Source organism: Ailuropoda melanoleuca, chromosome 7 (assembly GCF_002007445.2).
Source record: "Ailuropoda melanoleuca isolate Jingjing chromosome 7, ASM200744v2, whole genome shotgun sequence".
In the NCBI taxonomy this organism is placed as follows: Eukaryota; Metazoa; Chordata; class Mammalia; order Carnivora; family Ursidae; genus Ailuropoda; species Ailuropoda melanoleuca.
In genome coordinates, this window is record NC_048224.1 from 130050899 (window position 1) to 130077586 (window position 26688).

General features: G+C 42.8%; 1 protein-coding gene and 1 long non-coding RNA gene across 8 annotated transcripts in view; one reads left to right on the plus strand and one right to left on the minus strand.

The window, feature by feature from the left end:
• Positions 1-703: 703 nt before the first annotated feature.
• Positions 704-17330, minus strand: LOC109488355. Of its 3 annotated transcripts, none has more exons than XR_004626794.1 (3): positions 17008-17330; positions 14030-14092; positions 704-761 (listed from the first exon to the last, which is right to left on the minus strand). It is a non-coding gene; the product is annotated as an uncharacterized LOC109488355 (long non-coding RNA). The 3 variants fall into 3 exon arrangements; XR_004626795.1 differs by lacking the exon at positions 704-761 and adding an exon at positions 2293-4801; XR_004626796.1 differs by lacking the exon at positions 704-761 and adding an exon at positions 9483-9505.
• Positions 17331-17423: 93 nt separating this feature from the next.
• PCCA (propionyl-CoA carboxylase subunit alpha) overlaps positions 17424-26688 on the plus strand; it is a 390617-nt gene continuing 381352 nt past the window's right edge. For 4 of the 5 annotated variants that reach the window (XR_004626797.1, XR_004626798.1, XR_004626800.1 and 1 more), the window contains exon 1: positions 17424-17567. Coding sequence is in view for 1 of the 5 variants with exons in the window: in XM_034665428.1 (XP_034521319.1) it covers positions 17463-17567 (105 nt within the window). In the remaining 4 variants the exon portion in view is untranslated. Of the gene's footprint in view, positions 17568-22506; positions 22555-26688 lie in introns of those variants that run through there. The other variant, XR_004626799.1, reaches the window with a different exon arrangement.

Consider the following 26688-nt stretch of genomic DNA (forward strand, 5'->3'; position numbering starts at 1 on the left):
AAATTTAGCATATGAGAAAGGAAGCATCTTAAATCATTGAGGGGAAAGAGTAACTTTTAACAAATGGTACCAGGACAAGCGGAGAGTCATTTGAAAATATATATATATATTTAGATTTATGTCCCTTACTTTACATTAAAATATACTCCAAAGAGATCAGTCATTTCGATGTAAAAAAAAATGAAAAGATACATTCAAGAATAAAACATGTCCATTCCTTTATTACCTGGACATGAGGAAAGCCATTCCGTTATAATTCAAATTCCAGAAGCCACGGAGAGAGATTTAAGTACTCTCTATCTATCTAAAATCTAATGTATCTACACATACATATAGACAGACAAATATAAACTTTTACTTAGCAAAATCATCATAAGCAAAGTCAAAAGACAAATGAAAAACTGGCAGAGAATATTTTCACCTTAAATTACACAGAATAGTTAAGTTCTATCAGTACATAACAAAGAATAGGGAAGAGTGTTGATAGAGGCAACAACATGGATGAACCCCAAAACCACACTGAGCGAAAGAAGCCGGTCACGAAAGGTCACATACTGGGTGATACCATGTACTTATTTATTTAAAGATTTTTATTTTGGGGGCGCCTGGGTGGCACAGCGGTTAAGCGTCTGCCTTTGGCTCAGGGCGTGATCCCGGCGTTATGGGATCGAGCCCCACGTCGGGCTCCTCCACTGGGAGCCTGCTTCTTCCTCTCCCACTCCCCATGCTTGTGTTCCCTCTCTCGCTGGCTGTCTCTATCTCTGTAAAATAAATAAATAAAATCTTTAAAAAAAAAGATTTTTATTTTGTTTATTTGACAGAAAGAGAGCACAAGCAGGGGGAGCAGGGAGGGAGAGGGAGAAGCAGGCTCCCCACTGAGCAGAGAGGAGGGGGGGTTCAATCCCAGAACCCTGGGATCCTGACCTCAGCTTAACACCTGAGCCACCCAGGAGCCCCTGTGTGATACCATTTATATGAAACATCTAGAACAGGCAAATCCATAGAGATGGAGAGTAGATTAGTGGTCGCCTGGGACTGGGGGGGGTAGGGGTGGGGGTTGGGGATGAAGGATGCCAGCTAATGAGTAAGAGGTTTCTTTTGGTGTCTTAAAGATGTTCCAAAGTTATATTATGGTGATCGTTGCACATCTGTAAACATACTACTTACTAAATGGTACTCTTTAAATGGGTGAACATTAAGCTATGTAATCTATATCATAATAAACTGTTAAAAAAGACAAAGACAAAAACCCAGTAGGAAAATGGCCAGGAATATTGAGATGGTTCACAGGAGATGAAAGGCAATTGCCTTTGAAACATTTGAGAAATTATTCAGCATCATTCTCCATGAAAGCAAGGCAAATGCAGAATGGGCAGATTTGTTTCCTGGCTAGCGTGATTAAGAGAATGTTTTCCTTGGGAGTAACGGTTGGGCAGGTTTTTTGGCAGCTCCCTTATATAAGATTGGGGGGTTTCCTAGGCTTGGTGTTCCTCTGCTGTGACACGAACTCACCTGGGCACAGCGTCCACCTGGGTTGCTCCTCATCATCCCCATGGGACTTGGGGGAGGCGGGGCAAGATGAACAGATGCCAACATGAGGCTCAGGCTCCTGCTCTCCCATAAATAATAGATTCTTTTGTTTTTGACCTAAGAGTCTAAGGTCTTCTGGCAGCACCCACTGAGGCTAACTTGTTAGCATGCAAGGAAGGTGAAATCTCACAGCCTTCCCATGTCTAGAAGACCAAAAGCTTGCCATCACATTACGTTGGTGATCCTGGGGATAAACAGGTATTCTTAATTTTTAAAAGACCTTATTTTGGGGGCATCTGGGTGGCTCAGTCAGTTAAGCATCTGACTCTTGATCTCAGCTCAGGTCTTGATCTCAGGGCTGTGAGTTCAAGCTCCATGTTAGGCTCTGCGCTGGGCGTGGAGCCTACTTAAAATAATAATAATAATAATTAATAATAATAAATATAAAAGACTTTATTTTGAAGTAACTCTATACCTAACATGGGGCTCAAACTCACAACCCCAAAATCAAGTCTCAGGCTCCACTGACTCATCCAGCCAGGCACCCCAGAAACAGATAATTATTATTTTTTTTAAAGATTTTAAAAAAATCTTTAAAACAGCCAGCGAGAGAGGGAACACAAGCAGGGGGAGTGGGAGAGGAAGAAGCAGGCTCACAGCAGAGGAGCCTGATGTGGGGCTCGATCCCATAACGCCGGGACCATGCCCTGAGCCAAAGGCAGACGCTTAACCGCTGTGCCACCCAGGCGCCCCTCTGGGTATCCTTTTTATGTAGCTTTGACTTTTGAACCACATAAATGATTAAAGTATTCAAAAAATGAAATTAAGTGAAATAAGAAAAAAGAACCTAAAATTGAACACAAACAGAAGCAAATGAATGGAACTGAGTATAAAACCCAATCACACTGAGAAAATATTGCTTTTTTTTAGATTTTATTTTTGAATAATCTCTACACCCAATGTGGGCTTGAACTTACAACCCCAAGATCAAGAGTCACTTCTCTACTGACTGAGCCAGCCAGGCACCCTGAGAAAATAATTATTTAAAGTTACTTTGGAACATAGAACACTGTGACATTTTCCCCATATAAAGTCTAAGAACAAATAAAAGTACAAAGATAATTTGAACTGCATTCGGTAAGTTTATTGTTAGTAATATTGTAGTTTTGTGCTTTTGTATATTATATAATAAAACATATAAGGAAATATTAATGTTATTAGGAGCCAAGATTTCCAAGTTAAGAAGATAAGGAAAAAAGGCACTGTGGGGGTGCCCTGCTGGCTCAGTGGGTAGAGCATGTGACGATTTTGGGATCATGAGTTCAAGCCCCATGTTGGGTGTGGAGATTACTTAAAAATAATATCTTAAAAAAAAAAAGGAAAAGAAAAGAAAAAACACTATAATGCTAACTTTGAGTTGGAATTATCAAAATAAACTCATTATATATAGTGCCTATTATATGAGCCAGGCATAGGAGATACAACAGTGAATAATAAAGGTAGACACATACCTTAAATAAATGATAGAATTTACAGGAGACACATACCTTAAATAAATAATTGTACAAAAAATTAGTGGAATTAAGTGGCATTTCACAAGAGTTTACACCATCACTGTTCAACACATGAATTTCTTCAACCTGAAAAGCAGTCCAGCCTGAAATGAAGCCTTCTTTTTAAGACAAATTTGAGAAAGAATGTAAGTGCTCAGGGTCACCTGGGTGGCTCAGTCGGTTAAGCATCTACCTTCAGCTCAGGTCATGATCCTGGGGTCGTGGGATTGAGCCCTGCATCGGGAGCCTGCTTCTCCCTCTCCCTCTGCCTGCAACTCCCCCTGCTTGTGTTCTCTCTCTCAAATAAAAAAATAAAACCTTAAAAAAAAAGAAAGAAAGAATATAAGTGTTCAGAATAAGGACAACTTGTGCCAAAAATGAGCAGTTTGGATCACTCCACGTGTGTCGGAAGTTCTGGTTTTCTAGTGGGAGGAAAGAAACACACAGGCCCATGCTGAGTTGTCCAGGCTTGTACTGACAAGCAGCGGCACCTGCCCTTCCCAGACAAGATTGAGAAATGTTCTGTGTCTTTTCTTCTTTCTCTGATAAGAAACATCTTGCTTTGGAGCCACACAAGGTTCAATAGGAACTGGGAGCTAGTTTTCACCCTAGCCCACAATTCCGAGGTGTAAAGATGTCCTGTGGCACTTGGAGTGATGGTGTCCCTCATCAAGATTAGTCCAGTGACTGAATTTAAGGTGGAGAAATCATGAGCTAGATCTAAAGTGTGAGAGCTCCAGGTTGTGCCTGCGTGGTCCGCCATCTTGTAAAGCGTGCTAAGGCGAGATGAGCCCCGAGCGTACGCCGTCTGTTTCCGACTTTGTAAAGCTCTGTGGCTGTGAAAATTTCTTTACGAAGTCTATAGCACTCGTGAAAGATTTACAGGTGGAGATAGGAATCTCCCTTTTTAGTGGAATGTGATAAGGAGTTTCAGATTTCTGGTCGTCTGACCTATGAGGTGTTTGCCATCTAAAAAGTTGCTTAGTGGTTCAGTCCAGTTACCTAGAGAACCAACTGATAGCTAGGAACTGGTACCAGGTGAAGCTGGGTGGTCCCCAAAGGAAAGTGAATGCAAATTCAACAGTTTAATGGCGTGTTAGCCATATTGTAAGCAAACCATAGTCAGCTGGATATATGCTTGGGAATGACTAAGGATGCAAAGGGCAATATTAAGGTTGGGGGACCTTCTAGGCAGTGGTGTGCTGGTAAATGCTTAACAACAGGTTCTCTGGGAGAGTGGCAGTGGGGGAGGCCCCGATTTGTAGTTTTCTGTTTTCCACTGTGTAAATGTTTCCACTGGCTGATTTCAAGCTACTGAGAATTTAATCTGCAAGACTCCTGACAACTCAACAATTGATTCTCCTAAGCTGATTCTATCTGGCTCCAGCAAACCATTGCTTTTAGGTACCATAGTTAAGAGGTAATAAGGGTCAACAATCCAGAACCTTAAACCAAAGAGGTAAAGGAAAATACCTAGGAAAATTAAGAAAACATGCATACGAATTGACTTGTGACCATGTGTAGTGCCAGTCCCCTGACTTCCCATGTTCCATGAGTCTTGGGCTGTTGCCTTCATGCAGTCTTTAGTTTTTTCTGATAGTCTTGAGTGGAAGCTGTCTTCTTACAGTTTTCTGCTTCTGGATGACTCCTCAGAATTCTCAGGTTAAGGTCTATAGCAGAACAGTCTTTCTGATTCAAGAAGGACTCCTTCCTCCTTCCTTCACAAACAGGGAAGCAAGGATCAACATCCTACAGTGTAGCTGTTGTGTTAGTTGTGTATAGTGCCTGTAAGGCACAATTTCCACTGAGGTCATGGGCAGTCTTTTTCTCATGTCTCTTTAAAATGACACCTCTGAGGGGCGCCTGGGTGGCACAGTCTTTAAGCGTCTGCCTTTGGCTCAGGGTGTGATCCTGGCGTTCTGGGATCGAGCCCCGCATCAGGCTCCTCCACTGGGAGCCTGCTTCTTCCTCTCCCACTCCCTCTGCTCGGGTTGCCTCTCTCATTGCCTGTCTCTCTCTCTGTCAAATAAATAAATAAGATCTTTAAAAAAATAAAAAAATAAAATGACACCTCTGAGTTTTATTTATTTTATTTTCATTTTTAAAAGATTTTATTTATTTATTCGAGAGAGAGAGAGAGAATGAGAGAGAGAGTGAGTGCAGGAGTGGGGGTAGGGAGGACAGAGGAAAAAGGAGAAGCAGGTTCCCCGCTGACCAGGGAGGTTGATGTGATAAGTGGGGCTTGATCCCAGGACCCCAGGATCATGACCCGACCTGAAGGCAGATGCCCAACCTACTGAGCCACCCAGGCTCCTCCCCTCTGGGTTTTAAATAGTGAATAGATTTGTTTTATAGGACGTTTTAGAAAAGCTACTCACATCTGTTAATAAAATTGTGCATTGATTCCACTTATATGAGATATCTAGAATAGGCAAATTCATAGAGACAATAGAATGGTGGTGGCTAGGGTCTGGAGGAAGAGGAAAAGGGGCAGTTAGTGTTCAATGAACATAGAGTTTCAATTTTGCAAGATGAGAAAAGTTCTGGCAGTGGATGGTGGTGATGGTTTATCCAACATCAATGTACTTAATACCACTGAACTGTACACTTATAAATAGTTAAAATGGTAAATTTTATGTTAATTATAATTTACCATAACTTTTAAAATGTCAAAAAACTGAATGTATCATGTGAGTCATTTGTAATATTTATTTATTTATTTATTTATTTATTTTTTTTTTAAAGATTTTATTTATTTATTCGACAGAGATAGAGACAGCCAGCGAGAGAGGGAACACAAGCAGGGGGAGTGGGAGAGGAAGAAGCAGGCTCATAGCGGAGGAGCCTGATGTGGGGCTCGAACCCATAATGCCGGGATCACGCCCTGAGCCGAAGGCAGATGCTTAACCGCTGTGCCACCCAGGCGCCCCTCATTTGTAATATTTAGCTGTATCAGCCTGTAATAAGGCAAAGGCTACAACTGGGGACAACACTGCCAGGCAGATAAGATGCCTATTAGTTAATAGGATGAGAGTGTGGGCCGGCTATGGAGTTGATTTCATTGTCATTAAGACAAAAGGCAACAGTTTAGGCCAAGTGCCAGTTTCTAAAAATTTAACTAGAATTGAAAATTCCATGTGTCTTTTCTGTATTACCTGAGGATTGAGGATGATATGGGCAGTGAAGTAAAGTATTGGGCCTTACAAAGCTCCTTAATAAAAATTTCAATGAAATGAATGTTTTTGCCCCTAGAGACAGGGGAAGTTAAGATTCTTTGGGTAGGAAACTCTATGTTCCTGGTAAAGTTGTGGCTCTCAGAAAAGAGAAAACGTCATTCTCATAATAAACACACAATTACCAAAATACGTTCATATCCCATTGTTGGGGCAGTTTTATGCAATGCGTTTAGAGGTGCTCAAAGAAGCTTTGGTTCTGTTCTATTTTCTATCTTAAGTTTTGCCAGGATTTTGTTGCAGGCAGGTTAGGATATGCACTAGAAACATCCTTGACTGTGCTTTGAAGTGTTTCCACCTCCACTGTTGGATTAAGGTGGTCACCAAGCTGTCTTTGCTATGGTAACAAGACTGAAGAGCTTGCCTGCTATGTTAACTACCACTCCCGGGATTTGAGAGGGTGGGATCCTCTCTTGAAGTATGACACATAATTAATTTAGAAGGATATAATCAGTGGTTACTTTGGGAGAGAACATGTTATGGACTGTAAGGACATTGATAAACCTCCAGGGTCTTTTAAGTCATAAAGTATACTATGATCGACCCTGATTGACAATCGTATTAAATCCTAGAAACAATAATTTATAGACAACTACCATACCAGTTTTAGTGCTTAGCAATTGGGTATCTTAGCAATCTTTCATCAGGAGGTGGGAGCAATGAAGCGGAGCTGAGGGGGTCCTTGGTAAGTGTGCAGAAGAGAGTTAACACAGCAAGCCTGAAGTGACTATTCTTAGAAGGGCCTGTTTGCAAAGTTGGCCCTTGGCTGGATTTTGGGAGTTTCCCCCTGTTCTGCACTGATAAGGGTGGCCCACTGTGCTCAGACTGTGCAAACAATATGGTTTATGTGGAATACCTGCTTTCCTTCTGGGCATCTGGAGTTTTGGTACGTGCTAAGCAAAGGGTGCTTACATGACTAGCCCTCAGTAGAAACATTGGTCACTGAGTCTCTGATAGTCTTCTCTGGGCAGAAACATTGCACATACACATTTTCATTGCTGGGTGAAGAGTGTGCTCTGTGTGACCCTTCATGGGACAGTGTTATGGGCTGAATGTGTCCCCTCCCCCCACCTGGAAATTCATTGGTTGAAGCCCTAACCCCCAATGTGACTGTATTTGGAGATAGGGCCTTTATGGAAGTCATTAAAAGTTAAATGAGGTCATTAGGGTCAGACTCTGAACTGACAGGATTAGTGACTTTAGAAGGAGTTACTAGAGAGCTCTCTCTTTCACTCTCCGAACACACATGCATGGTTGAAAGGCCATGTGAAGACGCAATGAGAAGGCAGATGTCTAGGAGCCCGGGAGAGCTCTCACAGAAACGGAATTGGCCAGCACCTTGATCTTAGATTTCTAGCTTCCAGAGCTGTGAGAAAATAAATCTCTGTTGTTTAAGCCACCCAATCTGTGATACTTTGTTATGGCAGCTCTAGGAAACAAACACAGTCTCCCTCAGGAAGGGCGACCTGTCTCTCAAATTCACACTAGTATTCCCATACATCGTTTCATCCCTTTATTGCTTATGTTTGTGTTCTGCAGTAACATGAAATTGTTTCACATATGTTAAAGCTTCTATGAAAGTAGTATCAAATTGTATATGTATATATGCTTCAGCAGTTTGTTATTTATTTATCTATTTATGCTCCATCTTATATTTGTGAGATTCATCCATGTGGATACTTTTGCACTAATTCTAGAACTGTGCAAAATACTTTTTTTTTTTTTTTAAGAGGGGCAGAGGGAGAGAGAGACTCTTGAGCAGGCTTCAGGCCAGAATGGAGCCCCATGTGGGGCTCAATCTCACACTCGGAGAGCATGACCTAGAGCCGAAATAGAGTTGGACACTTAACAGATTGAGCCAGGTGCTGGAACTTTCTAAAACGCAAGTGCAATATTGCTTCCTGGATCAAGATGTTTCAGGTTTTCCACCTCAAAAAACAGGGTTGGAAAACACAAGCATCTAAAGAGAACAAGTAAAGGACTGAATGTGGCACACAGAGATGTCTTTGAATGTTTTCAGTAGGAACCCTTGCATTGTTAAATCTTTCACTATCTCAAGAGAAGTAGAAAATTTGGAATTTCATTTGAAGGTTGCCATATTTTGAATATAGTTAACTAATTAAATTTAACAAACACACATGCGTGCACACGTGTGCACACCACACACACACACACACGGCTAGAAACAAACATAGCCTTATGCCATATGTGGCCCACATCTTGTCACATTGTGATTTCTGGCTTTGAAGATGAAAATCCCAAACTCCATAGTATAAAATGTACTTTCTTCAGGATCTGGCCTTCCCTCATCCTTCAGCTTTGTCTCCAAACACTCCTTTGCTCAGAACAGTCTCTGGCATAGAATGAGCATTCAATAAATATTAATTATTATTATATCTACTCTCTCTCTCTCATCTGAGTCAGAAATTGACTCTTTTTGGCTCTTTGATCTTTTAGGATCCAGTGAAGTTTATTCTTAATCTACACATATTAAAAAGAGTAATAAGCAAGAAAGTTTCCTAAATAACAGTATTTACAAACGTTACTTGTTCTCTCAGTGCAGATATGAAAGGGTTGGGGGATCCTGGAATACTTTACCTAAAGACAATAATCATAAGCTATTACTAATTTGTTTCTGTGAAAATAAAAATTGTTACGTATAGGTGCCAGGGTCCCAAACATACTTGAGAATTCTCCTAAGATCTTCCATAATAGTTGGGTTCAATTCTTTCATCAATAACTTGTCCCAAACATACTTGAGAATTCTCCCAAGATCTTCCATAATAGTTGGGTTCAATTCTTTCGTCAATAACTTGTGGCACCTGGGTGGTTCAGTTGGTTAAACCTCTGACTCTTGATTTTGGCTCAGGTCATGATTTCAGGGTCATGGGATCGAGCCCTGTGTCAGCCTCCACACTCAGCACAGAGTCTGCTTGAGATTCTCCCTCTCCCTCTACCTACCCCACCCCACCTCTGTGCATGCTTGCTCTCTCTCTCTCAAATAATAAATAAAATCTTAAAAAACCGGGGCGCCTGGGTGGCACAGCGGTTAAGCGTCTGCCTTCGGCCCAGGGCGTGATCCTGGCATTATGGGATCGAGCCCCACATCAGGCTCTTCTGCTATGAGCCTGCTTCTTCCTCTCCCACTCCCCCTGCTTGTGTTCCTTCTCTCGCTGGCTGTCTCTATCTCTGTTGAATAAATAAAATCTTTAAAAAAAAAATCTTAAAAAACCACACAAACCTATGACCAAAGTGAAGAGACCATGTGACATAAAGTAGGGTTACTTAGAACCTCAGGAGTCTCCTGTGGTTGCTATGCTAGGACAAAGCTCTGCACATGGCTACATCTCATGGGCTATTTAGAGGTGGGCTTCTGTATAGTGGTGCACAATTTGGTGTTTATTATTTGTTTTCAGTATGCTACTTTTCACTCTAGATTAATTTTTGAACTTGAGGAAAGAGACCACATTTATTTTTATTTTATTTTTTTACATTTTTAAATTCGCTTTATTAATTGCAGTATCATGAATAGTAACAAATACATCCTTACGTTTTCTTCCAGCTTCTTGTTTTATAACATATATAAACAAATATTTTCTTATAACTTTTATACATGTGCAATAATGACCATATTTTTGAAATGAAAGCCTTAAGAGACCATATTTTAAAAATTTCTTTTATACTAACCAGAACAAGCTCAAATTTGTATTTTTTGTTATTTTTATTATTTATTATTATTTTTTTACAAACTCCATAAATTTACTGAAGACAGACAGCTCTGGTTTTAGTAATAATACATGCACAGTATTTAATTTGGAATGGTGAGTTAATTTCATTTATCAGTGAACACCTGCATCAGTAAGTTCTTGGGTGCAAATAACAGAAGAGTCTAGCTGGTTTAAATAGAAAGGGACTCTATTAAGGGACGTAAGATCTCCAGAGGGCTTAAGAGTCAACTTGGAGGATGCACAGCCAGGAAAGAATGGCTCAGTATTCCTGCAAGACCCCAGCGAAGACCCCACTGCCACCCAGGCTCAGCAAGGGGCCTGTAGCTAGGAGCCTGTGCTGCTACCCTCACCAGCAAATGGATTCTGGGTAGCAACTGCTTATCACATTGCTGTCTTGAATCAACACCTTTTTAGGATGCAACTACTGGTTCAGCTAGATCATTCACCTGAACCTCACTGTAAAGGAGTGAGACCAAACTGTAAAGGAGTAAGACAAAGTTAGGAAACTCCCCAGTGTTAGAAAGGGTTTCCAAGGATGGTGGATGTCCATAAAACGTGACATGCCTTTGATTGCAGCACTATACACAATTTATTCTGCAGGCCAGTGTCAATTCTCAAAATTTGGGTATACGTTCCTGCTACAGACTGAATGTTTGTGTCCCTCCAAAATTCATGTGTTGTGAACCTGTCACCTGTATAGTGGTATTTGGAGGTGAGACCTCTGAGAGGTGATTAGGTCATGAGAGTGGAGCCCTCATGAATGGGATCAGTGCCCTTATAAGAAGAGACATTAGAGAGCTTGCTTCCTCTTTCTCTGCTCTCCACTATATGAGGATACAAGAAGATGGCCATCTACTGACCAGGAAGTGGTCCCTAGCAGAACTTGAGCTTCCAGAACCTTGAACTTCCCAACCTCTGGAATTGTGAGAAATAGTTATTGCTTAAGCTGCACAGCCTGTGGTATATCTGTTATAGCAACCTGAACAAATATACCGTAGACTGTGTGTTGGAATAAATACATAAATCATTAGAAGATTGGCATTGGTCTTGTCACAGAACTGTCCTGGAGCCCTCACATTGTTGGCCTGTGGTTCCTGGAGTCCACTTAGTATAGCACTACTAGTGCTAGGAGATTATACCCCAGGACAAATCCAGCTTGCTTCCTATTTTTATAAGGACTGCAAGCTAAGACTTCATTTTAAAATTTTTACATTTTAAAGGGCTGTTAAAGAAACAAAAAAGAATATGCAACAGAGACTTATGTGCCTCTGAAAGCCTGAAATATTTACTGTTTCTTACACAGAACAAGTTGGCAACTCCTTCTCTACAGCCTACTCTAATACTGAATTCTTTTCTTTTTTTTTAAAAGATTTTATTTATTTATCTGATGAAGAGAGAGAGCACAAGCAGGGGGAGAGGCAGAGGGAGAAGGAGAAGCAGGCTCTCTGCTCAAGCCCAATGTGAGGCTTGATCCCAGGGCCCTGAGATCGTGACCTGAGCCGAAGGCGGACCTTTCACCGACTGACCTACCCAGGTGCCCCCAGTACTGAATTCTTTAAGAAATCCTTGCCACATTTTTAGTTACCTTGGTTGTTATTCATAGGATGGATACTATTCTTTTTTTTTTTTTTAAAGATTTTATTTATTTATTCGACAGAGATAGAGACAGCCAGCGAGAGAGGGAACACAAGCAGGGGGAGTGGGAGAGGAAGAAGCAGGCTCATAGCGGAAGAGCCTGATGTGGGGCTCGATCCCATAACACCGGGATCACGCCCTGAGCCGAAGGCAGACGCTTAACCTCTGTGCCACCCAGGCGCCCCAGGATGGATACTATTCTTGATATTGTTAATGTATATTTTTATCCTGACAGTTTTTTTAAAAAAAAATATTTATTAATTTGTGAGGGGGGAGGGGCAGAGGGAGAGAAGAGAGAATCTCCAGCAGACTTCCCACTGAGCACAGAGCCCCATGTGGTGCTCCATCCCACGACCCTGAGATCATGACCTGAGTGGAAATCAAGAGCCGGATGCCCAACCGACTGAGCCACACAGGTGTCCCTTATTCTGACAGTTTTTAAGTAGGCAGTTGAGTAATTCATTTATAGTAATAGCAAAAAAATATTTTCAACACTTTGATCTTGAAGAATTATTTTCAAAATTAATGAATTATATAATTTAGTGTTAACTATTCTTTTATTCCATTTTCAGAGAAAAATCTACTTTGCGCTTAAATATTGCCTTTTCCCTTCTGATGTGTACAAAAGTCCTTTTTTGTCTATTTAATTTCCCTCTATTAATCCTGGATTAGGCTGGGTAGACTAACTGCTCTAGCAATCCCCAGATCTCAGTGGCTTAAGCAAATAAAAGTTTTTCTCTTGCTCATGTCAGTTTAGTGTAGAAGGGGAGAAAGATCTTGGTCTACCTAGTTATTGAGATACCAAGGCTCCTTCTATCTAGTGCCATCCAGGAGTCTCAGCAGATGAGAGGAAAAAGAAAGGGTATGAAGGAATGCATGGAAGTTTTTATGACCCTAGCCTGGAGGTTGGTGTATCTCACTTCCATTCACATTCCACTAGCCGGAATGCAGGTATCTCACTGCATCTAACTGTAAGGGAGGCTAGGAAATGTTGGCCAGGACTATGCTCAGGAGGAAGAATGAACATATTTGGAGAGTGGTTAGCCATTTCCTGCCAGCTCCTCAACTCTCTTATGAATTTTCCTTGTAATCTCTAAGTCTGCATTCTGGCAAGCTGGGAAGAAAAAGGAAAGTGGAAGATATGCCCCTTCCTTTAAAGGACAGAACCCAAATGTTGTCCACATCACTTCTGCTTACAGACCATTGGGCCAAGCTTAGTAACCTGGCCATCTTGCTGCCATGGGAGTCCTTACCTGAGGAAATGTAATTCTTGCCGTGTACCCAGCCAAATTGTGAGCGTTCTTTTACTAATGTAAGGAAGGTGGATATCAGAGAACAATGAGCAGTCTCTGCCAGGGTCCACCCCTTCACCACTCAAATAGTTGTTCACGGTGCCTGGGTGGCTCAGTTGGTGAAGTGGCTGCCTCTTGATTTTGGCTGGGGTCACGCATGATCTCAGGGTTCTGGGATCAAGCCTGGTGTTGGGCTCTGGGCTCAGCAGGAGTCTGCTGGAGATTCTCTCTCTCTCTCTGCCTCTCCCCACTGTTCTCCGACCCCCCCATCTCTCTCAAATAAATAAATCTTTAAAAAAAAATAGTTGTGCTAAATTCTCTACTTTTAGTGGTGGGACATAATGGCATTTGGGGTCTCTAGGAATTAGTATTAGTTCAGAGCCAGTAATTCCTGAAAACACTGGTTATTTTTCCTTCCTTGGTACATTCTCACATTAGTCAATGGCTATAGGCTTCTTTCAGAGGATCAGAGAAAGAGAGATTAAAATAGTCTGCCTGATGCAATGGCAAGGTAGACACGTTGGAGTCTGAGGGAAGCTGAGAAGCCCAACATTTCTGGTTGTCAAATGGGAATGAGAAGGATCTTGAGGAGGGGTCAATAAAAAGCCGTTACCTCTGGGGGTGCCTAGGTGGCCCGGTCTGTTAGGCATCCAACTCCTGGTTTTGGCTCAGGTCATGATCTCGGGTTCGTGAGATGGAGCCCCTCCTCAGGCTCCTTGCTTAGTGGAGTCGGCCTGAGATTCTCTGCCTCTCCCTCTGTTTCTCCCCCTGCTCGCTCTCTCACACAAATAGTCTTTTTTTTTTTTTTAATTTTTTAAAGATTTTATTTTTGTGAGAGAGAAAGAGAGAGAGAGAACAAGCGGGGGCTGGGGAGGGGCAGAGGGAGAAGCAGACTCTCTCCTAAGCAGGGAGGCTGATGTGGGGCTGGATCCTGGGACCCTGGGATCATGACCTGAGCCGAAGGGAGACACTTAACCAACTGAGCCACCCAGGCGCCCCATCAAATAAATAAAGTCTTTAGGAAAAAAAAAAAAAAGCAGTTACCTCTGGATAGTTACCTGTCTGTGGGTCTGCAGTCAAGCATCCAGTGGTGGGCCTGGGGTTGCTGGTAGTCGGCAGGGCTAGGAGGTGGGAAAAACAAACTGGATGCAGGGTTGTGTCTGAGGACAAACTGAGACTTTCTGGGGAACTATGTTACTTATCTTATGGTTATAATCTTCAAAGAGAAATGGCTACTGCTTCACTCCTCCCTTCTAAGTATCTTACAAGTTCTTCTTTTGGTTAACTCTAACCAGGAACCACAGAGGGAAGAGGATTTAGGGAAACATGGTTTCCAATCCGGCATACCTAGGTTGCACATACTCTTACTCAAAGAGAGCCAAATATGTGTAGCTCAAAACTCAGGGGCACTTGGTGGAGTGCAGGCTCACTACTTGAGCATATGGCCGCTCATGACTCCCTAATTTACAGCCTGGACTTCTCTCTGCTCCATACCCACTACACAACAGTATAGCAGCCAGGTAACTGTAAGAAGACACACTGGATCAAGAATAAGAGCTAGAACTCTGGAAGCTAGAAAATAATATAAAGGTACTTTCAAAATTCTTGGGGCACCTGGGTGGCTCAGTTGGTTAAGCTCCGCCTTCGGCTCAGGTTGTGATCCAAGGTCCTGGGATTGAGCCCTATGTGGGGCTCCCTGCTCGGCAGGGAGTCTGCTTCTCCCTCTCCTCCCTCTCTCTCTCACCCCTTCCCTCGTGCTCTCTCTCTCTCAAATAAATAAAATCATTAAACAAAAAAGATACTTTCAAAATTCTGAGTAAAAGATATGCTTCTGGCCATGGTGGTAACTGACTCCAGACTGCTTCCAGATGGAGTAACTGTCACTGTGGATTCAGTGGACAAAGTATATGGAACCACTGTTTTAAAGCATTTCAGACAGGGGTTTGGAGATCATAAACATCCCAAATGTGTGGCGCAGCTCAGACAGGGTAGAACTGTCCAGCTTCAAATGCCACTCATGTTCCTTTGAAAACACTGTGTTAGAAGTACAAGGTTGTGGGGCGCCTGGGTAGTGCAGTCGTTAAGCGTTTGCCTTTGGCTCAGGGCATGATCCCGGCGTTCCGGGATGGAGTCCCACATCGGGCTCCTCCGCTGGGAGCCTGCTTCTTCCTCGCCCACTCCCCTGCTGTGTTCCCTCTCTCTGGCTGTCGCTCTGTCACATAAATAAATAAAATCTTAAAAAAAAAAAAAGAAGTACAAGGTTGTATCAGTGATAGCGATACAGAGATTGTCCAAAAGTTTGAAAGTAACCATTTACCCAAAGAGATACCATGGCAATAACAGTCATCAGCTCTCAGCTTCTGGTTTGCTATTTTGGGGTTGTTACTGTTACTACATTCATTTTAGGTTTCATTATGTCAGCACCTCACTTCTGGATACTACATTATGAGCTGGTTAAGATACAGTTTTGGGGGGCACCTGGGTGGCTGAGTCGTTAAGTGTCTGCCTTTGGCTCAGGGCGTGATCCCAGGGTCCTGGGATCAAACCCCGCATCGGGCTCTCTGCTTTGCTGGGAGCCTGCTTCTTCCTCTCCCACTCCCCCTGCCTGTGTTCCCTCTCTTGCTGGCTGTCTCTCTCTCTGTCAAATAAATAAATAAAATCTTAAAAAAAAAAAAGATACTGTTTTGGCTGCTATAGTAAAGGCAGAAATAACAATGATTTAAACAAGATAAAACTTTCTCTGTCACAGAGCCCCCCATGCATTAGGCAGCAGAAGGCTGGTAAGATGGCTCCACAGTGTCAGGGTCCTGGGCTCCTCCCATCATTTGTTCTGCCATCTTCAACATGGGGCTCCTGTCTTGGAGTCAAGATGGCTGTTCCAGCACTCACCAGCACGTGTAATTTCAGGAAAGAGAGTAGAGGAAATGGAGAGCATGCCTCTACCCTTTAAGGGCACAACCCTTACATTCCATAAGCCAGCCCTTAGTCACATGGCTACATCTTCTGTAAAGGAGGCTGGATATTGCAGCCTTTGGCTGGGTGGCCTGTGTGCACTAAAACTTAGGAACTCACTTATTAAAGGAATGAGTGGAGAATAGGTATGGGACAAATAGTTTCTGCCATACATGACTTTCATGAAAAGAACTTCCATAAGACAGAATCTAAGGAGCACCAATCCAAAGATTACAATGGGAGGAAGAAAAAGAAAGAAAAAAGGGAAAGATTACTTGGAGGAAATGATTTTAGCCTTAGATACATCAATGAGAAATACTGATACTCCTTTTTATTTTGTCTGCCATGAGAGTTCCTGCTTATATTTTACAGTTCCATTAAATGTCATCTCTCTGATATTCCTGAATATTTTGTTTATATCTCTGGGCATTTGCCATGCTGTAACATACTGTAGGTCATTCCTAGCTTTATAACTCTCTCAAGGTGACCCTGAAGGAGTGTCAAAATAATTAAGATCAGAGTCCCTGATACTGGCCTATTTGTAGGCAAGATGACCTCATGTCTGGGATATGCTTTAGAATACTCCAAAAGGTGAAAAAGGGGAAATAGATGAAGCAAGATTGACAAAATGTTGATTTGTTGGAGCGTGTAAGGAGGAGGGCCTGGGTGATCATAACACTCTCTCTTTTGTGTATGTTAACAAATTTGTAATATAACAAAGCAAAAGGCCAGTTCCTGGAGATAGCCAGACCTGGGTTCAAACCCTAGCGTCAGTCACCACTAACTAGCTAAATGACTTGACCTCTCTATAAATTCAGTTTTTCAAGATGGGAATCATGTGTGTGCCTTTAGGGTTCTCGTAAAGATTAAATGAGATCGGATTTGAGACATCCAGCACAAGATCTGGCCCTTCCTTGTCGCACTAATAAGGGTTCCTGCTAGCAAGGAACAGAAACTGACGCTGGTTTTGGCTAATTCCTCCGACATGTAGATAATACGAGACAGAGGTAGAACTTGAGCTCTGATCTTCCATTTCTAGACCTAGAGCGTTTTCTCTGTCACAGCACTGGTTCAAAGACCTTACCTTGACGTGGTGCTTTGCAGTTTATGCCTTCGAAGAAAAGGAACATAGTTCGGGAACTTGGGACACTCGGTACTGCGCGGTGGCCACCGGGCTTAGGCGACTAACTGCCGCGGAGAGGTACGGCCGTGGGGCTGGGAGCTAGGGGGCCGCCGGTACAGGACCGCGTTTACCCCAAACAGGCGCGGACCAACTGCTGCCAGAACTCACGCGCGTCTTCCCCGCCTACCTCACTCCCGGGTCTGGTAGACCCTGCCCCTCTCGGGTCCCCGCACTCGGCCCACCCCCGCCCGCCGCGGATTTCCTCGGATCCGCGGGTCGCCCCCCTTCCCGTCTTGCGCGGCAGGAGGCGGGGCCGCGGGTCCCGGCGCGTGATTGGCCGAAGCGCTGGCTCTTCCCTTCTCCTCCCCCTTCGGCGGGGTGAGAGGTCAGTAGATCGCTGGTCGGCAGGGGCGACAATGGCGGGGCTCTGGGTGGGGATGGCGGGGTTGGTGGCGGCCGGACGGCGTGGGCGGCGATGGCCGCAGCCGCTGATGCGGAGCGTATCGCTGTGGAGCCTGAAGGTGAGGAGCGACCGGGCGCCCCGCGGGCCTGGGCTTCGCTGGGCTCGCAGCCCGGCACCGCCTGGCGGGGGCAGTGCGGCGGAGAGCGCCCGGCGGTTTCCCGGGCGACGCCGCGGCGGGTTCGGCAGCAGTCCGCGCCCCTCGTCCCTTTCCCTCCGAGGTTGCTCTGGAGCGCGGCAGTGCCGGCTTCGCCCGCCGCAGCCATTACTCCCAGGCTCGTGGAGGGCAGAGGGGCCCGCCGAGCCGGCTGGCGTGCGCTTTCGGCTCGCTCGCCGGGGGCGGCTGACAGCCATCTGGCTGATGTATGTGCATTTCTCGTGCACCCGTTCTCGTGCCTTACGGCTTTGGTTTGGTCTCGAGCTTCCCAGGGTGAATTTTTAAGGGTCCTTACAGTTTACATTTTCTCTTGCCTGTTTCCAAATTTGAAAGGACACTGAATTGCTGCTGAAGTAGAGTTAAGGTTGTGAGTTTATCTAAACTTTTAAAGTATCTGCGATGCCAGGATTGCTGCTACCTTTTACGTTTGAGTTGAGAGCCTGTTTTAATTGTATTACATCGCGGTATACTGTATATGCATCCTGTGAATTTATTTTTCTTTTCTGTGTAGTGGTTAGCTAGATTTTTGTACTGTTCTAAACACATTTTGCCACTGTTCTGTATGTCCCAGGGTTTCATGGTAGCAGCCTTGGCTCATATGTTAGAGTGTTTGTGGGTGGCTGCTTACACTTTCTCTTGAAAATGGAGTTTCTTGCTGTTTCTGAGCAAAGACTACCTTACTTTATTAATACGGTTTATTAAGTCATTTGAACAAATTCTTTAAAATGAAGGTCTCCCTGAAAACCACCTGTCATATGGTTCAGTCTGCTTGTTAAACTTCCTTTTTTTTTTTTTTAATCTTTTAAAAATAGTCACATAAGGTGATTTATTGTCATTGAACTCCAGAATTGGGAAGACACTTTAGAGATGATCTGGCCCATCCAACTCCTTTAAAGAGGAGGGAGCTGAGGCCCAGGTGAGCAGTGCGGGAGCTGGTGCTGGAAAAGGAAGGAAGCCTGCACCTGTATTAGCTTAGTGTCAACTTTGGAATGCCGCTCTGAAAATACACAATGTTCTTTGTGTTGCCCCCAAATTTATTGTTTTTTAAGTGCTCTCTGTGTTCTGTAATCATTTGTTGGCCACATTGATTGTAGTTGCCAAAGACTCATACGCATTTAGTAGGAGGCAGCCTGGTGTAGTGGAAAGGCATGGGCTTTGGAGTCACACAGGTGAAGTTTTGCATGATATTAGACAAGTCACTTTGCTTGGGCCTCAGCTTCTTCGTTTCAGCTACTTTTTAATTCAACAAATCTTTATTGGGTTATTTCTTGTGTTCCATTGATAGGGAACAGTTTCTGCTCTTTTAGGCATTTTAGGGAGAGACAAATAAGTGTAAAATGCTATTAGGGAAGAGAGGTCTGGTGCTATAAGAAAATAAAATGGAGGGGCGCCTGGATGGCTCAGTCACTAAGCGTCTGCCTTCAGCTTGGGTCATAATCCCAGGGTCTTGGGATCGAGTCCTGCATTGGACTCCCTGCTCAGCGGGGAGCCTGCTTCTCCTTCTCCCCCCCCCCCCCCCAGCTTGTGTTCTCTCTCTCGCTGTCTCTCTGTCAAATAAATAAGTAAAATCTTAAAAAAAGAAAAGAAAAGAAAATGGATTTGACGAAGTCAAGATTTTGAGCTCTATGTAATAGATACTGTTTTGGTCCTTTACTTGAATTAATTTATTAAATCCTCACAACAGCTATATAATCCCCATTTATAGATGAAGAAATTGAGGCACAACGTGTTATGTGATCTGCTCTAAGCTACGGAATTAGTAAGTGGCAGAACTAGGATTTAAAACTCCAGAACTGGTACCCTTAATCATGCTGTACTGCTTAAGGGAAAGGAATGTTTTCCTTTGCAAGTGAAAATTGAAATAAGTTTTGAAGGTTAGAGTGACCTTTTTTGTAGGCAAAGAGGAAAGAGAAGAGTGTTGTACGGGAAAGAACAGCACATGTAAAGATCAAGAGTCGTGAGCTCTACCGACTGAGCCAGCCAGCCACTCCTGGGTGTTGTATGATTTTAAAAAATGATTTACTTTAAATTCCTATTGACATTTTTATTTTTAAAAGGAGACAGAGGGGCGCCTGGGTGGCTCAGTCATTAAGTGTCTGCCTTCGGCTCAGGGCATGATCCCAGAGTCCTGGGATTGAGCCTCGCGTTGGACTCCTCTGCTGGGAGCCTGCTTCTTCCTCTCCTACTCCCCCTGCTTGTGTTCCCTCTCTCGCTGGCTGTCTCTCTCTGTCAAATAAATAAATAAAATATTAAAAAAAAAATAAAAGAAGACAGAAACTGTATGGGGTCAGTATTAATAATATCAAAATAAAAGTGGATTTCAAAAATGTTGGAAGATATAGGCTTATAATTTTAGTCAGGAAAACTAATATAACATCCATGGGACACAGCTGGTGGCTTAAAACAACACACACTTATTCCTTTACAGTTACGGAGGCTTGGAAATCAAGATGTTGGCAAGGCCATGCTTCCTCTGAAGGCTCTAGTGAAGAATGAATGCCTCCTTATCTTGTTGAGCTTCCGGTGCTCTAGGCATCCCTTAGCTTGTGGCTACATCCCTCCAGTCTCTGGCTGTGCCCTCACGTGGCCTTCCCTTCCTTCTCCCTGTGTATCTTCTCCTCCTCTTCTACCTAAGGCCCTGGGTGTGATAGTGTCTTAGAGTTAGGGAAGGCTGCAGCTTGGGAGAGAAAATGGAGACAGCAGTTCTATTCAAATGATCTGATTGAATTTACAAAACAGAGGGGTGGTTGATCGTATTTGTTGTTTGTAGGGCGGTGATGGTTGTGGGCAAGGAGAAGTAGTTCGAAACCATCTTCTGGGGTTGATGGATGATTCTGGCGTTGCTGCAAATGGCAAAGGAGGAGGAAGGCTGTATTCACATTTAATTACCAAACTACCTTCAAATGATTCTCGTTTTCACAGCTGGGGTTAAGTAAGTTGCCCAAGGTCAGACAACAGTTAAGGGGAAGATCCAGGATTCAAATTCAGATCTGACTTCAATCTTATTATACCATATTAACAAACTTAATAAAAAGGATAAAGGGCAAATTTATATGGCTTGGTCACAAAAAGTAGTTTGAACTCCGTAGTAGCCACAGAAAAGAGGGAAGCAGTAAGCTATAAAGCTGCCCATGTCTTAAAGTAGTAAGGAACATTCCTTCATCAGGATGAATAAACCTTGTCCTAGCATTGACTACATAGAATACATTATAAAAGGGCAACTAGCAATCCAGTAAATAACTTTGATACTTGTTTTACAAAAAATGCAGCAGTCTTTCCCATCTGGTTGGTTGCCACTGATCTGGCACTCTGTGAAAGCTATAGTTGTGGAAAAACAGTTCTGATGGAGGTGGGATGGTTCGGTTTTCTAGAAGCAGAGCCTGAAAGGGGATTTTGTACAGGGGGTGGTCAACAAAAGCATGAAGAAAGCAGGATAGCACAGGGGGAAAAAAAGCTAAGCAAGGAAGGGGCCCCAGGTGGAGACTAGCTTTAGTCTCATCCCACAGCGGAGCTCTGGAGCAGTGGTTCTCAAAGTGGGGACTCAGTTTGCAGCAGAAGTAGCATTACCTGGGAACTTGTTAGAAATATAGATTTTGCAGCTGCACCCCACACTGGTCAGTTAGAAGCTAGAGATGGAGCCCAGCAATGTTTTCACAAGCCCTCCAGGTGATACTGTTACACAGGGAAAGTCCGAGAAGCCCGGCTCTAGATTAGCCCTGTCCAATAGAAATGTAATGTGAGCTGCAAATGTAATTTAAAGGTTTCTAGTACTCACATTAAAAAAGTAAAACAAGGGTGCCTGGGTGACGCAGTCGCTTAAGCATCCAACGCATAGGTCGTGATCTCAGGGTTGTGAGATTGAGCCGCATGTAGGACTCCACACTCAGTGCAGAGTATGCTTGAGATTCTCTTTCCCTCTCCCTCTGTCCCTCCCCCTGTGCCATCTTTCTCTCAAATAAATAAGAACATCTTAAAAAAAAAAGTAAAACAAGATGAAATTAATATTAGTGTATTTTATTTAACTCAGTACATTCAAAATATTATTTCAGTGTATAAATCCAAAAAAATTAATGAAGTCGTTGCATTGTTTGGTGTTAAGCCTTCAGATCTAGTGTGTATTTTATACTCGGAGCACGTTAGAATCTGGATTGGTGCATTTCAAGTGCTCAGTAGCTGTATATGGCTAGTGGCTGCCATATTGGACAGTCAGTTCTTAAAAACCAGATTACACTACTGAATTGATCCCACCTTGAGGTGAGTGGGGATGGCTTTTTGAACCCCCTTGCTAGTCAGTCATTGGCTGTGGGCTGAGGAGAGGTCGCTCCCTGGCTTGACGGAGAACTCCTGTGTGGTTAAGGCACGTTGGCCAGGCTAGGGAGCAGGTGTGAGCTGCGAGTAGTCCACACAGCAGCTGGGGATGCTGCGCTGCCTGCTGCGGAGGCTCTGGATGGGCCCCAGCAACAACTGCTACAGGTGGGGTGGGAAGAATGGCCTGGTAGGGGAGCCGGGTGAGATGGTGAAATTTTCAAGTTGAGGTATCTGGTTTCCTGGTGATCTAACTTTATGGAGGCAGAGCCAGCGAAATCTTGAGATTTGATCATCTCTCAAATACCAGGTATTCAGCCTCGCTTTTGACAGAAGGTCGTGTCCAACCGTGGAAGATTGGGCTGGCTAGTGAGGCCCCAAAGACTGAACAGTCAATGTCTGTTTTGAAGAAGGAGCCATGCTTAAGTAAAAAGCCTGACTTCAGTGTTTTTAGAGGGCGTTCCCTCAGAAGGTCGCTCTGGGGCTGTTAAAATGACGCAATAAATACGCTGCTGATGCTTCTCAGCTCCGTGTCCTGAAACATGGAGGGGAGCTTTTCTTGGAGATTTTGAAGCTGAATCACTAGGTAATGTTGAAGTTTACGTTGGTAAGATCACCTTATGGCTCCGTTAATCCCCGGTTTTGAGGATAGCTGCTGCTTTGAAGCAGAATGCATCCTGATAATGAATTAGCTTGTTAACAGGTTGTTGCAGTATCCATTTGAATGCCGCTGTGGCTGTGTTAGGAATAACAGTTTTGGTTTTTGCACTAGCGTTCGTTTTCAAATTAGTGTTTACATTGTCCTTTTTAAAAAAAATTTTTTTTTTTTACTTGAGATTACCGCTACTAGATTTACCAGTTTGGGTTGCCACCTGAGGCCCTGTCCAGAATGTGAAAGTAGGTGCTATGCTAGAAAAGCATATTTGTTTCCCTGTTTGCAATGGGGGTAGGCTTGTATCCAGTTTGTTGAAAAGCTGTAGCATTTCTCCCTTTTTTTGGGGGGGGGGTGGCGGTTATTGTGTGCTTACTATAATGTGCAAATCTGAGTCTGGACCAGAGCTCTTGATTATTATTACTCTAGTGGTAACTCTCAGATGGTCTGGTAAACCTTTAAGAAGGGGACAGCTGCATAATTGGATTTAGTTATTGAGTAATCTCTTACATTTTGTTGGTGCTTTACAGTTTATAAAGGTTTATGTGATCCTTTTAACAACTGTAGGAAAGCCAGGAGGTGTCCTTACATTTTACTAAAAGGAAACGGGGGTCCAGAGAAATGATTTGCTCAGTGGTGCATAACTACGAGGCAGTGGAGCTAAGAGCTCACTCAGGTCTTGTGACTTTGAAGGTTCTACTTGCCATGTGCCACACTGTTAGCCGTTTCTTTTCTAAGTGTGGAAAATACAGGAAATCTTTATCTTGTAGAAGAGAACCAGTGGTCAGAGGTTATTGGGAAGTTATTTTGTACACACTGACCTTTCTCTCTTGGGCTGTGATAGGCTAAATTTTCTTCATAATTGGAGTTGATATAGGTCTTTCTGTAGGACTCCTGGTTTTAGGAAGTACCTTAAAAAAATTTAGAGGGGGGGCGGCACCTGAGTGGCTCAGTCAGTTGAGTGTCCAGCTCTTCATCTCAGCTCAGGTCTTGATCTCATGGTTGTGAGTTCAAGCCCCCAGCATGGAGTCTGTTTAATTTTTTTTTTTCCTTTTTTTGGTGCTGGGCTTGTAACCAGTTTGTTATATGCTTAACAAAAATCATAAAATTCTGTGTAGAGGTGCAAATTAGCAGATTTTTACTAACTGTCCTCTGTATTAAAAAAAAAAAAGTAGGGGTGCCTGGCTGGCTCAGTTGTTCGAGCATGCAACTTCTGATCTTGGCCTTGTGTGTTCCAACCCCACACTGGGTGTAGAGATTACAAAAATAAATAAAGATAGAAAAGTTTTATCTTATATTTCTACAACATTGTGTGATTTTTGACCTGTATTCTTTGTAACCTTGGGCTTCCATGAAGGTCTGCCAGGAGTAAACCGGAACAGAGAGAGTCTTTAAGGGGCCAAATACAAACCAGTTCAGATTCGCTGTGGAAATGGCCCCAACACTTGTTTTTTTGTTATAGTTCTGCTTGGACCATTTAGTTAGTTATTTGGCTAATGAGGAAATCCATGTCTTTTAGAATTTTGGGCCACATTATCACAAATTCACATGGGTACAAGCTATATATATTTTATGTATGTATTCATTTAATTTATTTAAATGTAATTTAATTTATTCAATTATAAATGGTCTGGCACACCCAGACCAACACGACCAAAAATAATTATAAATTAAATTTATAATTAATTTTTATAATTAAATTTATTTAAATTAAATATATATGTATATATATATTACTTTATATTTAAATATAAAATATAGTCTCAGGTCTTCAGAATCAAGTATTTTAAATAGTAATAAAAAGATTCCATAAAACCAGCTCGATCACTTAGGTACAGTGCTACAGCGCCTACATTTTACAGGTTACAGGTGTAACCTGTAATAGAGTGGATTTAGTTTTAGGAACTGCGGCATAAACGTATTTTATTCTAGTTTTAGGTTACTGATAGTTTCCTGAAAGTAGCTACAGTATAATTGAGTCACCTGACCCAAATATTGCTCAGAGCTTGGCCACTTGAGATTTCTGAATGGTTCTGGGAGAGAAACTCTTTCCTTTTGGGGTAAATTTATCTTATTCTTCATGGGCTCATCTAATGAAATAGAGTCCCGAGGTTTTTATTACCAGAGGTAGCCTAGAAACTTAATGCATAATTCATATTTGTCAAACCTGTGAAGTTAGCTCTATTTCCACCAAGTAGCTCTGCATGTTTGTTTGTTCCTTTCAGAGTAGGTCAGCAGTGAGATCCGGGTCACCACGTTCTTGGCCTTTGGTTGACTTCGGTTGGATTGACTACATATACATGAACGTCAGAAGTTGGTACGTGTTAGATAGCCCTGTGCTGTGCTCTTGTATTTTGGATAATAGTGGTTTAGGTTAGTAAGAGACCTTATAGAAAAGTCACCCAGGCTTTCATTTCTTAGCAGAGAGCAGAGGGGTCAGAGTGGTTTGCTCAAGTCCTAGAGTTAGGGGTAGAATTTAGATTTCTTGATTTCTTTTCCTGTAGTTCTTTGCTGGGTGTTAGCCTGCTTTTTTAAGTGTTCCCTTCCCCAGACATAAACATCAATGTTGTTCTCACTCTCCGAAGCTAATTAGAATACCTAAAATGTCCATCCCAGGTTGTGTTTTGTCTCTGGAAGATGCACATTTGGTTTTTGCCATCAGGGATTAGTTATAGGGGACGTCTGCCTTCGGCTCAGGCCATGATCCCAGTGTCCTGGGATCTAGTCCCACATTGAGCTCCTTGCTCAGCAGGAGACTGCTTCTCCCTCTACCTGCGACTTCCCCTGCTTGTGTTCTCTCTCTCTCTGTGAAATTAAAATCTTAAAGGCTATAGGGGATTTAAAAAAATTTTTTATTTGTTAGTGATGAAAGACACAGTTTTGATTTTTGTCTTTTGTATAAGGATTATGTTGATCTGTTCATGCAGCTGACCATTATGTGCCTTACAGTATTAGGGAGAATTTGTAAAAATGTAAACTATTTTGTTACATTTTATAAAATGGATAGGAAGCTGGTATGCTGTTTACTTTGCATAAATATCTCAGTGCTGCCTTGCAGCAGAATAAATCTGAGAAATTCCCGGGGAGCTTTTGCTTTTCTTTATTCTTAGAGTTTGTTTTCTGCTTTGGCTGAGGCTGTAAACACAAGACCTGATTTTTCCAGGGAGGAAGTACTACCTTTATCCTATTAAGTCTGATGTAGGAGTAAAGTTGCTAAATTATAGCTGTTTTGCTAAAGGCAGTGAATACTGGATTTTTATTTGGGCACATAGAGTGGTGAGACTCTCCTGGTAAATTTTTTTCCTCCTCAAATCCTATCTTTGCAGAGACATTGGTAATAATGTGGGAGGTGCCATCATTTTAGTTTCTCGAAATAAACTCCAGAATGCTTTGAATAGATCTGTGCTTAAATCTTGCAACCATTATAACCTAGCCCGAGGACTATTGACAAATTAAAATTATCTAGACTCCAGTTACTCATTTTTAAAATTGGGCCTAATACTCTTGTACTTTCAGGGATGTCTGAAGGTGTGCAAGAGGGAGTTTTGGTCTTTAAAAGGGATGGAGTACTGGAGCGTGTTTTCCAGTGTCAGAATATTCTTAACTAGTCTTTTACTTGATACTGTGGGCTTCACTGTATAAAGTGTATCTTTCTTATCTATTACCTTCACTTTTTAAAAAAGATTTTATTTATTTGAGAGTGAGAGCGTGAGCCAGCTAGCCATGAGAGAGCCGTGAGAGAGCACAAGGGAGGGGGGTGCAGAGGGAGAGGGAATAGCAGACTCCCCGCTGAGCAGGGAGCCGGACATGGGGCTCAGTCCCAGGACCCTGGGGTCATGACTCGAGCCAAAGGCAGCTGCTTAACCGACTGAGCCACACAGGTGCCCCTCTTACCTTCACTTTTGTATTAAGATTACTTTTGATAATTTGGGGCTCGATGCTTTAAAATTATTTGAGTCTTTGAGTTTATTGAAAACCGGTGCCATAAAAACATTTGCTTTTTAATTGAGTTGTCCTCTTAGAAAGTTCTAAGAGGTAGTACTGGTTGCCTTTCACTCCCACCACTTT